General features: G+C 33.0%; 4 protein-coding genes across 4 annotated transcripts; 1 reads left to right on the top strand and 3 right to left on the bottom strand. All coding sequences in view use genetic code 12, as the record gives it.

Moving 5' to 3' along the window:
- Positions 1 to 3,115: 3,115 nt before the first annotated feature.
- Positions 3,116 to 4,150, bottom strand: CTRG_03959 (uncharacterized protein; the record flags this gene model as incomplete). Its single annotated transcript, XM_002549616.1, has 1 exon — positions 3,116 to 4,150. The coding sequence occupies one exon, from the start codon at positions 4,148 to 4,150 to the stop codon at positions 3,116 to 3,118; it is 1,035 nt and encodes a 344-aa protein (XP_002549662.1).
- Positions 4,151 to 4,379: 229 nt separating this feature from the next.
- Positions 4,380 to 6,296, bottom strand: CTRG_03958 (MDR family MFS transporter; the record flags this gene model as incomplete). Its single annotated transcript, XM_002549615.1, has 1 exon — positions 4,380 to 6,296. The coding sequence occupies one exon, from the start codon at positions 6,294 to 6,296 to the stop codon at positions 4,380 to 4,382; it is 1,917 nt and encodes a 638-aa protein (XP_002549661.1).
- A 2,200-nt stretch (positions 6,297 to 8,496) lies between these two features.
- Positions 8,497 to 9,303, top strand: ARO7 (chorismate mutase; the record flags this gene model as incomplete). The annotated part of the gene is made up of 1 exon (XM_002549614.1): positions 8,497 to 9,303. One exon carries the CDS (start codon positions 8,497 to 8,499, stop codon positions 9,301 to 9,303), a length of 807 nt encoding a protein of 268 aa, XP_002549660.1.
- A 104-nt stretch (positions 9,304 to 9,407) lies between these two features.
- ZCF23 (Zcf23p) lies at positions 9,408 to 11,177 on the bottom strand (the record flags this gene model as incomplete). Its single annotated transcript, XM_002549613.1, has 1 exon — positions 9,408 to 11,177. The coding sequence occupies one exon, from the start codon at positions 11,175 to 11,177 to the stop codon at positions 9,408 to 9,410; it is 1,770 nt and encodes a 589-aa protein (XP_002549659.1).
- Positions 11,178 to 13,787: the final 2,610 nt, after the last annotated feature.

The following is a 13,787-nucleotide window of genomic DNA, read 5'->3' as shown; positions in this document are numbered from 1 at the left end:
TAAGGGGATATTTGAATATTTAAGTTGCTGCCATTGAATCCATAAACATAATCCTCTATCATCTGGCTCTGTTTACTCAGAATCTTGTCAAATTGGCTATTTTGATTGATTTGGATTACCTTGAAATTGATTATTTTGATTGATTTCTATTAAATTCAGATGGATTAGAAAATACATATTTGAAAAAGGTTATATCAATGGTGTCTAAAATGCTTCTTTTTTTTTCGGTATATCAAAGATCTATTCTCACTATATTAGAAACCCACTACATTTTGTATGGGGAAAAGAGATTCACGTCAATTTTAACAACTTTTTCGTGTCTGGGCCAATATTAAAACTACGGGAATAAACCAATCGAGTTGCTGATGCACCCCTTAGGAAACACCAGATACCCTAAAAATTAGAAATATAAAATAAGAATAGGATGAAAAGATTACTATTTATATTAATATTCTAATAAATACAGTTTCAGCTAGGTAAAACTTATATTTATTGACCTATTTAGAGAAGTTGTAATTCCCGATAAAAAAAAGATCCTTTGATTTTCCAAAAGTAAGAATTGACCATTAACTACACCCATTGTTAGCCAATTCGTCCAGGATTGAGTGTGACAGTATTAAACAGTGACATAAATAACATCATGTTGTTTAAGCGATGAAAATCAAGCTAGAATCAATAGATCTAGCAAAACATGGACAACTTCATGAAGTATCTTTAGTTTTAAAAATAAGCAAATTAATTTTTTGTCGTCGCATTTTTGGAAATTTCCATAAAATTAATGAGGTTTCCAATTTTCCACGTTTTGACAACTTTGGGCAACCTTATGATGATGCCACTTTTCAGCAACATAATGAGGTTTTCAACAAACTAAAAAGAATGCTGCGATTTCTCACTTTTGGTTATTTAAAAAAGTTTTTCGCAACTTTATTAATACACCTTTTTTCCAAAATCTTGCAACAACATCAAGTGACTGGTAACAGCTTTCATCATATTTTTGTTATTTGAAAAAAGTGGAAACCACAACAATATCGATAGACAAGATATTGGAATACTCTGAATGTTCTTATAGACTATCATTATATATAGAATACTGACAAATATACAACAGCGGCAAATAATGTAACTATCCAAGATCTACTGTATCGATATAAAAATCTTAGTATACTTCATTCTCCAAAGAGGTGCACTGTAAGTAAATTTAAAGAAGAAATTTATCATTTGAATAAACTATCAGTAGTCGATGGCTTGAAATGAATCAGCATTACAAATAGTTACCGATTAAAATTGGTTATTAGTTATGCTCAACCTATTATCGACACACGGATTCCGCTAATTCTTGAATTTAAGTCCATGGTTCATACAGAAAACTCTGAGAAAAAAGAAAAATAAAATCAAATATCAGAAAGAGTGAAATATATAATATATAAATCAGCTTCTGATCCGTTGGTACCACTATTAGTAGTATTCTGAATAATCTATTATGTTATTCTTTTTATTATATAAACGTGTTGAACGCATAATACCTAAAATGAAACATGTTTCCTTCAAATACAACTGAAAACATTCCATTTATTACATTTTGTATGGGGAAAAGAGATTCACGTCATTTTTGAAGATTTTTTCGTGTGTGAACCGATTTGAATTTCACGGGAATAAACCACTTGAGATCCTGATGAACCCCTTTGGAACATTATATACACCAATACTGTTACTTATCAATATTCAAGTACCTTAAAATGATGGTAAACATATGATTATTAGGAAGATATAATTTTCAGAGGGCTAGATAGTACAATTATTGATAAATTTATACAAATTTTGTGATACGTCTTATGAAATGCAATATTAATACTTTTATTTACACAATAGTGATAACTATCATTCAATACTATCAATATTCTGATACAGATATATGTATAAATCAATAGAGTATACCAAGTATTGATGAATGTAGTGAATTAGATTTCACCTGTTGTTCTGCTTGCATGTGTACAATAACCATAGACACAAATTCGAAACTCTATGATATGTTTCAAGTAGTTAACTCTTTATAGCATGTCATAAAACTTAACAGAAATTATACACTGCTTCCAAACGTTTTATACTCCCGTAATAAGTTTCTGAAACTTAATTATTGTTATTTCTATTAATGTTTGTTCATTTGCGTACTTTCCCTTGCAGTACAGTTATCAAGTTACTCAACTAGTATTTTAATTTGGGCCTTTTCATACTCTTAATAGATGGCATGTAACTTAGTATTTGTCCATGACTATAATAATAATTTACTTTACATTAATGAAACAAATTTTCATTGTGATCGACAAATAAGGAAATTTTGACTTTGCATTAAAACTATTGTTTATAAAAAAATGCAACCCTGGTGACAAAAAGTTTGCAACTAATAGACTTCTTCTGACAGACACCATGTAATTAGATGCAAATCAGAAAAGTATATAAATGGGTCTCTACGGGTGCCAACCTGTGCTATTTCTAATTTATCATCAGTAATCAAACAAGAAATAATCAACAATGGCTGCTCAACAAACTAACAACAACGCTAACGGTAAAACTCAATCCGCATCTGCTGCTTCTAAGGATAACGCTGTTATTCGTGTCTTGAATGGTAGAGGATACATGGCTTCCAACTGTACTGTTATGTAAAGTCCCAATGGAATTCATAATTTAAGACAATTTTTGGTATTTCCTTGAATTGAATTATTGAAGATATCATTGCTTTCTTTCAATTTTATTGCTATATTCTATATATATTAGATAAAATAAATGTTTGTTTCTCCACATTTTCTAAATCCAATCACTTGTAGACAGATTGTTCAAATAATTTTCTACGATTTGCTACTTTTAGTGTCAAACCCAATTATTTAAACCCAATAATAATTATTTCAAATTGTTAGTTTCAAATGGTATTGAATTTTAAACAAGACTAATAATATGAAAATATTGTAAGTAATATAGGCTGGATTGATGTATATTTTGTATTCTACGGTAGGGATACAACGATCAATGATCTTACAGGTGTTTTCGCGCACAGATTAATGTATATTACACATCATTACTTCAATTGGTCAATACTGTAACTAAATCTATTCAGAAGTATCTATAATTTTGCTTCATTAATCGCTTCTTTCCTAGCTTTCAATATTTGTTCAACAGTAGAAACAACAATGCTCTCTAATGATTCAAACTCCCATGGCAAAAGCTTCTTAGTTACATCATTGTTGACTTTGGCTAATTTCTTGAACTCATCCTGTTCTGTTCCTGGATTCCCCTTTGGTAGATCCAATTCTGGGAAGTTTTCATTAACGATGTCAAGTAACAATTGTGTTGTAAAATATCCATTTGTCATTAACAACCTCTTACTAACCAAGTCATTGGATTCTATCGCATACACTTGAACTTTAGCAATATCATTCACAGAAATATATCCACCAGAAGAATTCTCAAATGTTGAATTGTTACCATGATTTAATTTGAGTACATCATCGATAAGTTCATTTGAGCTGTTGAATCTTTTTGGATCAAAATCATATGCTTTAGGACCAAAAACCCAGGAAGGATTAACCACAACTAAATCAAATTGTGGATTCTTATTCTTGATAAACTCCCATGCAAATTTCTCTGCAAATGCTTTGGATGCATAGTATGCAGTGACATTGTCTTTCTTTGCATCCTCGTATTTCGTATTGTTCCAACTTTCTTCATTAAAAGATAACTCTGGATTTGTTTCATCTTCATTAGAATACATTGCTGCATCGGAAGATGTGAGAACAACGCGTTTTAAATCTGGACAATGAGTCAGGGCTGCAGTTAAGATATTTTCTGTTCCTTTGATTGCTGGTTTGAGAATAACATTTTCTGGATCTTCGGTATCAAATGTCAATGGTGATGCAGCATGGAATAAATATTGGATATCTTTATGTCTTGACAAAACTTCATCAAATGCATCTGAAGCAGATAACTCAGAAACAATTTCATAAGTGAAGTTGTCTGTTGGTGACATCATTGATTTCATTTGTTCACCTTTTGATGCAGATCTAACTGTTCCAACAACTTCATACTCTTTGGATAACAAAAGTTTAATAATATGTTGAGCGATAAACCCAGTAGCTCCTGTAACGAATACCTTGGTCATGATGTGGTGGAGAGTTAGCAAACAACCTAGCAACAACGAGAGATACCGCGCTTTAAATATTCCGTTTTTGAATTTTCAACACTACGGATCTAATTGCCTATTTGGGACAAGCGATCACAAATTACGAGCGCATCTTGATTGCTCGTAGATAAACTTTCAAAAGATAATCCGGAAAATATATTCATAAAAATAAAATAAACAAAGACAAAAATACACAAGATAACATATCCTATCTTTTCCCAATAGTAAGCAAGTATAGCATTCTCTCTTCAACAATATCCCTATGAACTTTCTTTTTAACTTTTTGTGGTGATTGTATAGGTTCCAGTTGATCCAGGTTGGCTGTGTCGAGTTCTTCTGAGACTACCATGATTTCATTTTTACTTAAATCTTGAACTTTTTTGTTTTCGGGTTCAAGATTTTTAGGTTTAATTTCAACTTCTTCTGGTAATTTTTTATTGGTAACAAAAACACCAGCAATGCAAGAAATAGCTGCAAAACCAATTGTAGTATAAAACACATTTCTTATAGCATACATGATTTGTGTTTTAACAAAATGCTGGGTGTCAGGACTTAGAGATTTTATTTCAGCAGTAGAACTAATTAAATGTTTAATATCAAATTTTTCCAACTCTTGAATGATTTGTGGATTATTGAGTCCCTTTATGGCATATTTATATCTTTTCTTTAATGATACCGAATAAACAGCATCACCCAATATGGCACCAAATGCCGACAGAATGGATCTCAGAAAATTCATAAAAACTGTGGTATTGATCATACCAGACGGTGTTTTTGGTGCTTTAACTTGAGCAGTTAACAACGATGGAGGCATTGTCAAACCCATCAGTACTCCAACAAGAATAAACAACCCAATTTCTTGACCGAAATTTGAATCCACCTCAAGTAAAGTTAATAATGCACACCCAACAACACCACATACACCAGCAACAATAATATACGGTTTTAAGTATTTTAACCTTTGTGTCATCAGACCTGTGAATAGAATAGAGACAGAAACGGAGATTACCAATGGGAGTAAATGAAGACCAGCACCTAAAGGAGATGAATCTTTGATTAACTGGAAGTATATTGAACCATAAATCATAATCATAATATAGGCAGCAAAAATACCAGAAAGTGATACTACCGAAGCAAGTACCTGTGGAATAACTATAACTTCAGTTGCGAGTATCTGATTTTTTGAAAAGCCAAAGTTCCAAATACCAAATGCAATCAATAGAACAGGACCAATAACGAAACATGATATGACCGCTGATGAATTCCATGCAAACTCAGATGTTCCAAATGTAAGTGCCAATAAAAAGACGACCCATCCAGAAATTAACAAAAATGTACCAAGATAATCAAATCTCAACAATTCTTGTTTTATATTAACCTTTGGTTTTGGTGGGTGAAACGTGAAAATAAAGACAGCTAAAGATACTCCACCAATTGGGAGATTCAAATAAAATGCCCATCTCCAAGTTACATTTGAAGTGAAAGCACCACCAATAAGAGGACCTAATACTGAAGCAATTGCAAAAATAATTCCCAAAAGACTTAATGCCATTGGACGCTTATTAATTGGAACAACTTCAGATACGATAACAAAGACACCACTATTAACACCAGCACCACCAATACCAGCCATTACTCTTCCACCAATTAAAACATTCATACTATTAGCTAAAGCACACATTAATGAGCCACCTTGGAAAATTAAAATAGCGACCACCATTGTCCATTTACGGCCAAGAATAATGGATAACTTTCCAAATGGTTGAATAAAAACTGCCATACCCAACATGAATGCACTAGAAAGCCAACCTATTTCTTCAAATGAATTGAATTTGGATCCCACTGTAGTTAAAATTGTTGCAATGATGGTTTGGTCTAAAGAGAAGAGAAACAATGCACTCGACAAAGCAAAGAAACAAAGAATCAATTGAGATCCCTGTAAATAGTGATCTTCTTTAGAGGTACCATCACCAGCATCTGACTCTCTGAATATGTGTATACTTTGTATTGAACTTTGTTTTTCTAGTTTGTTAGCTTGGTCAGACGGGTAAAAGTCCTCAGAAGAGACTCTTTCAATAATAGATACCGATTCTTTGGAAATATCTTTATCCACTGTAGGTAACATAATGCTGCGATAATGAACAATGATTAATTACAAATCCTATTATACTCAAAACTCATGAAGGAAATTGCGTTTCCTATAAATAGTTTCAAAATTCCAACATTTGAATGAAAATTCAGCAACCAATGTATCTGCAAGTAATTGAACTAGCGGGGGGAGGTCTTGTATGTATGAACAGTGGCTTTTGACCACCAGTGATATTGATAAATTGCCGTGAAAATTTTTATATCATCTTGCAAGGTTGATCTCTATACAGTATTTACTTCACTTTCTCCATTTGGTGCAAGTATACTTTACGAACTTCCTGTATTGCGCTACCATGGCTTAGTGTCTAGAACAATAAAATAAAAACAATTGGTTTTCTAGAAGTCACAAAACAGATCAAATACTATCTGAAAACGCTCATAATCTTGCAGATCTGGGATAAAACTTCGTTGATCTTCCGCATGGCTGATTCTCAAAAGAATGGGACCAGGTTATAAATTGAATATGAATAGTTGTAGTTCACATTGATTTGAGAGATCTGAGCCGAAGAAGCACATATAAGGACTAGAGACAATATTCGATGTCAATGAGCTATAGTAACAAGGAGTATTGGATATGCATTCCGAAGTGTTGTTGAGGTCCTATCTTCATTAAAGTTATTTATATTATTGGCGCACCATTTAAAAAAAAAAAAAACTTATATATAGCAGTTAGTATTTAATGTGGCTTTAAATTATGCTTCTGGGTTATCGCGATTATATAATCGATTTTCATGTGTTAATTTGTATTTTAACGTTTCTAATTTGTTCAATAATGGATTTTACGGATCAATTATTATTCTTTTGAATTTTTAGTTATCTGGAGAAGGATATATTGACTGCTTATTACTTAATTCTTAAAAGAAAAGTGGTATAGCGATTCGTATCTTAAAATTTCTTTTTAGTTTCGTTCTGTTAACTAAAAGGGACTTTCTATGAATTGCTTTTAATTTTTCATCTCTTCATTGTCAATTGATAGTGTATTCCGTATAGGATCTTTTGACCATTAGGGGCATCATCGCTTAATAGGACCAGCACTACGCAAATAATGATGGACTTGTAGCTCGTATTTCTATGAACCTAATTTGACAAGGAATGGTATTATCAGGTTAATCAACATATCAAAAGAATAACATATAAAGATAAGCATGCAAAAGTGCATTAAAATACAATATATTCAAACCACAAAGCGGTGGTTCTTAAAAAAAAAAAGAAAACCAGTATATTATCTTTAATGCTTAACCAAAACACTACCATGTAAAATTTCCAAAGTTCAACTTAGTTGAGCAAGTATAAGAATTGTGAATATTCTTGGGTGCAGATCAATCTTCTCTTGAGGAGGGGATTTTGCTATTGTGAAGTCTCATATATTATTATATAATGCCTGGGATTTTGTTTTCCGTTTAGATTTCTACCCCGATTTCATTCTTTGCTGTCATACGTCTGTTAAAGCCGAAGTTTGGTTATACTTGTTACAAAACGTTTAACTTTAGTAATCGGTGTAGCTGATAACGTTCACTTAAAAAAATAAAATTAGATATGGAATTGTCTAATAATACTGAAAAGTAACATCACAATAAGGTTAATTTACTCTGTGGAACACTAGAATTTACTAACTCTTAATACAAGTAACTATTAAAAATAGATATTTGGTTTGTTCAGTATTTCAGATGGTGTTCAGCAACCTACAATCGAACCACACCAGAAAACACATCAGTGATGTCATTCTGATATCTTAGAAATTCACCAAAACTGATAACATTAATTAAGTGACAAGAGACTGCCAATAATCCTGATAGGCAAGGAATGCCTAAGCACATCCGAAAATAAACTATTCCGTACCGTATGATTAATTTAGGAAGGCCCAAAATCTTTTGTGTATGTTGTTATTAATTAATACTACTGTAGACCATATATTCTTCTACATGCCATAACTAGAGACCCAATATTATTACTATGTTGGAATATGAAGCTGTCCTGAATAAAATTTCTAGGTCTTGGAGGTGAGCTATTGCAGTAGCTTTGAGGTAACTGCTTCTGCCAGAAGACATTATGAATCGTACCGCGGTATCGGGCAAAAAACTGAAAAACCCGAAAAAATAAAAAAAAAAAAAACAGTGAAAATTGTCGACGATTCTTCTTTCCAACTAGACCATATAAAACAAACACTACTCGTCACTATGGATTTTATGAAACCAGAGACGGTGCTTGATTTGAGTAACATCCGTCAAGCATTGGTCAGAATGGAAGATACCATTGTCTTTGATTTAATTGAACGTTCCCAATTTTGGAGTTCTCCATCTGTTTATGAAAAAAACAAGTACCAAATTCCTAACTTTGATGGGACCTTCTTAGAATGGGCATTATTACAAATGGAAGTTGCTCATTCGCAAATCAGAAGATATGAAGCACCAGATGAAACACCTTTTTTCCCAAATGAATTGAAAACACCAATTTTACCTCCAATTAATTATCCCCAGATATTGGCCAAATATTCAGATGAAATCAATGTTAACTCTGATATAATGAAGTTCTATGTGGAAGAAATTGTACCTCAAGTAAGTTGTAAAGAAGGTGATCAAAAAGAAAACTTGGGGTCAGCGTCTACATGCGATATTGAATGTTTACAAGCTATTTCCAGACGTATTCATTTTGGTAAGTTTGTAGCAGAGGCCAAATACCAAAGTGATAAACCATTGTACATTAAATTAATTTTAGATAAGGATGTCAAAGGAATTGAAAACTCAATTACCAATAGTGCTGTTGAAGCTAAGATTTTGGAAAGATTGGTTGTAAAAGCAAAAGGATACGGTGTTGATCCTTCACTAAAGTTTGGTCAGAATGTTCAAAGTAAAGTGAAACCAGAAATAATTGCCAAATTATATAAAGATTGGATTATTCCATTAACCAAAAAGGTTGAAATTGACTATTTATTAAGAAGATTAGAGGATGAGGATCCTGAGTTAGTGGAAAAATATAGAGCCTAGAGCAAATGTTCAAATTACGCACTACTCATACAACATAATATGAGTATTACAATATAATACGAGAATAAATAAATAAATAATAAATAATAAATAAATATTTGTGACTACATAACTGGTAGGAATTGTCCGACAATCAACATTGGAATATCAAAAATGTCTCTTTTTATGGTGTACACTGAACAGAATTCAACCAATCTACCTTCTTTGTTAATCAATTTAACTTTTATGGAGATCAGCGATTGTAAATCATTAACAGCAATGTTTTTGAAGAACTTAAAGTATCTGATAATTTCTTCATCTGGCATCAAGGAGAAAAGGAAGAATCGCTTCTCTAGTATTTCAATTGGCAGGTATCCAAGTAACAACCCCATTTCTTCAGTAATGTAAATAATTTCACCAGTTCTTCTCCACATAATAGAAGGCGATGAGCTCAACTCAACCAATTTCTTATAATCCAATAATGATCTTTGAAGACTCATTTCAAGAAATAACAAATCTTGTGGCTTTAAAAGTGATTTATGAGCAGCAATGAATGTTGGTCTGTAGCTGGCAATCAACTTCAATATGACCAACAACTTTGATCGTTTTTCTTTTCTCTCATCAATTGATAAGTCATTTCCACCAAAGCGCTCTTTCAAGAATTTTGTCAATGCATGATACGAATCAGGATACTCATAGTTTATAATCTGGTAACTGTAGATGTCCTTCACAGATTGGTATAACCCATTAGTAATGAACGGGGCGACATAGTCCTTGACATATTTGGTTTCAAAGTTGATAATCAGGTTCCCATTGCCTGGGTTCTTTCTCGAGTCATCTTTATTATGGTCCAACAAATCTTCTGTCTGGCCATTAGCTTCTGGGGCATGGTTTAATCTCAATGTCGAATCATCGGTATAACCTAATGAAATAAAAGGCCGTGACTCTTTTAATTTTTTTGCAACTTTCTTTTTTGGTTGGTTAAATCCTTCGAAATCAATATTCTGAATAAATCCAAAATTTGTTGGAGACAAAGTATTTGTATTATATTCTGAAGCACTGGTATTGGATGGGGATGGGCTCACGGGTTTCGAGTGTAACAATATGTCTCCCAACATTAGGTATTCTTCATTCAAGTAATTTGAACTGAATTGATGTCTATTATGAAGATTGGATGGTTCTGGATTGTTGTTATTATTCTGGGCTATAAAGTTATCATTATGGCTGGTGTTGTTGCTGTTGTTCGCACTGATCAATGATTCGGTTTCAAACTGATCTGTGAGTAACTTATTCAAAACATCGTTTGTGGTGTTCAACATGGTTGTAGTATGGAATTGTAAATGATCTGGGATCATCAATGTTTCAGGAGTTAAACTGACATTGGTATTAAGTCCTGAATTATTCATCATGGAATTCACATGTGGAGGTACCTCTAGTATCTCTTTAATTTGTTGACTTGTTGCATGAGAATTAAAGTTATTGGTGATATTGTTGGCACCCTGGGGATTCAAAGGAGACATGGATAACGGCTGGTTAGTTAATGATGGTTCAGACATGGGTATTTCATTCGGGGTCAGAAATTCTTGTTTCAAACCAGCATCAATAGGTAATGGTGAAATGGTAGATGCTACTGATGGACTGGACGCAGTAATAGGTGTACTTTTTAGCTTCTTCCTTGGTGTTTTTGTCTTGCTTGATGACCCTTTTCCATTACCTGTTAAATATTGAACTCGTTTTCGTACAATATCACGACATTCGTGGCCTATATTTCGTTTGACACAGTTCTTGCAAGGTCTCTCATTGGAACATTGTAGATGTTTTTGGTGACAAAAAACACAAGCCCTAACTGCTGGTTTTCTATTTTGTTTCTCTTGTGGAGTCAACTTTTTAGTCATGATAAATGGTGGAGTGGAGATGGTGATGATGAATATGGGGAAAAAAAGTCACTAGAAGAAAAACAAAATACCGATCAAGATAAATAAAAAAGAACAAAAGGATGGTAGACCTTAGATAAAGAAGATACCTTGATTGTTGAGTATATATTCAACCCTAATATTCTTTTATTAATGAATCGGAAATTGAATTAATTCGGAGTTTTTTTTTTTTTAATGTGGGGGAAAGTTGTGGGAGTGTATGTGTGAGAGTGTATTGATTTTCTTGATTTTTTTTCTTTCTTTCTTTCTTTCTTTCCCTTCGCTCTCTTGTGACTACCGGTTTTGGTGACAAATTGGAATCAACGAATAACAAGTGACTTTAAATTCAGAATTTGGAATTAAAAACAAAAATTTCAAGAAGGAAATGATGCAACTTAATAATCCTGACAAATCCTTGGAAATGCTATTATTGTGTGTGTGTGATGAAATACCACAAGAATTTGTTGTTGAGACAAGTCGCTATATTTAACAATTGTAATCGATTATTAAAGTGATACTATTGGTGCTTGGGCGTGTTATGAACAATATTTTGCGTTACAGTCGGTGAGTCTCGGAAACAAGTTCCAGTTTTCCCCGGGTACATACCAGAGAAGACAAACAAAATAGGAAGGAGGGTTTTTAGTGAACAGACTATAAAATCCCAACAACTTCCCTTCATTGTTCCACGTCTATTGTTTCGATTGCGTAGTCCCCCAGAGTTTATACACAAGGTGGGGTTAAATTGAACCGGTTTGTAACGCTCTTTATTATTAGGATACTATTGCGGTACATCTACAATATCTTCTCCACCGTGTACAATCTTTAACTATTGGGATTTTGCTTTTCATTGACGACTATTATGTAGATTCCTATTCACGACATTACTCTCTATGCAAACAGAAGCTTCTATAATTATATAATCTAATCAATACTCAACATTAAAAATTTGTCATTACAAACAATTCGTGTAATCTTCTGAGAGAGTATTCCTCTGTGTAAGTTTTTAGAATACATTTGTAGCGAAAAGATTTCAATATTCTTCTGTTATGGTAATACGACACCCAGCCTTTAGGAGAATAATAATAAGTAGCACATACCCTTACTGTCTCTATTTTGTCGGTGAAGTTATTTGGAGATTGGACAGCTAGTCTTCAGAGGTTTGAATTGACTTGCCGTATGTATGCGATGCGTTTATTCACAAACAAACATTTTGATTCCCATATAGATACAGCAACCTTGAATTTAGGATAATTATTCGAAACAAAAAAAAACTGAATCTCCGAACAGCCCAGGTAAACCCAACTAGGTATTTGTCAATTTCTGATCTGTAAAAACCAGTGCCGGTACAAAAAGGAAATGTATACCAAATTACGTATACACACCACGTCATCATGATCAGAAATGACAACCAGCTCTGGCATGTTGGAACCATCCAGTGCTTTGTCTAAATATGTACACATATGTGACATGAGTTTAGGACCAGCACGCAGTTTGAAGTTTTGCAGCTCTATCTACACTTCAATCTCGGCATTTTCATCAAAATCAGGTTGTTTGAACCATTTCCAGATTTCTAGGTTGTCCTCTATTTTCAATACAGTCAAGGATATCTGATGGAGCAGTTGTGCTATTAAAATACCATCATCATGACCCCAAGTGGAGCTGTACCATTATTACTAGCTAGTTTTGATACTGTACCGGGTGATTCTTCACGATATTACGAATGAATAACCAATAAAAAAAACAAGAGGGTCTAACCACAAAATAACTTAGAGGGCTATTTTTTTGCTTCTCGGGAAGGAATAGTGAATCATGTATTAGGTGGAAGATGACTACTTAGTCCCGTTCCTCTTTTGGAGTTATTATTATCTCGCTTTAGAAATTTAGGCTTTATGCATTGCTCCTAAAATTACAATAGTGTTAATATGAATAATAGATACTTTATTGTAGGATAGTTTCCTTTTAAATTTGACTCCGTCCATTTACGTCCTACCCAAGCTGTTCATTGTTAAGGAGTCTTAAGGCTAATTTGTCTGAAAAGAGATATCATTCAGTGCATGTCAAATGAAAAGGAAAATCAATCCAACGGTTTTACTGTTTATGCAAAGTAGATTATATCACGTGATTACTTATGAGTCACATGATGAGTAGAACTCAGTTTCAGGATAATTTTGTTTAACTGATACTCAGTATAAATCATTTAAACTTAACTTCGTGGGCTACTTAATTACTTACATGATGTAAGTGCTCGTAACCGAATAAAAAACAGCAACGAATCACACAGATCGGTTCAATCAAACAATAAATGAATGAATGAATGATGGGATTTTCGCAATGAAAAAAAAAAATAGAAATAAAAAATTTTTTAATTTTTTTTGACAAAGAGAGAAAGTTGATCTCGCCTTGCTTCTCTATCTACAGGGCTTATCAACCAATCACCTAACGTTGGACGAATTACCGCGGTCGTTACGCAAACTCCACACCCCATTAGTGTGAATAATTTTCACTCATCAAAAAAGTAAACCATACAAGTTTACTTTTATTTCATATAGCTGTTCCAGGGATCAGCTAGTTTAGTTTAATTTTTTTTTTTGG

Source organism: Candida tropicalis, assembly GCF_000006335.3.
Source record: "Candida tropicalis MYA-3404 genomic scaffold supercont3.5, whole genome shotgun sequence".
In the NCBI taxonomy this organism is placed as follows: domain Eukaryota; kingdom Fungi; phylum Ascomycota; class Pichiomycetes; order Serinales; family Debaryomycetaceae; genus Candida; species Candida tropicalis.
Note: the sequence above shows the minus strand (reverse complement) of the source record. Positions and strands in the feature narration are given on the sequence as shown.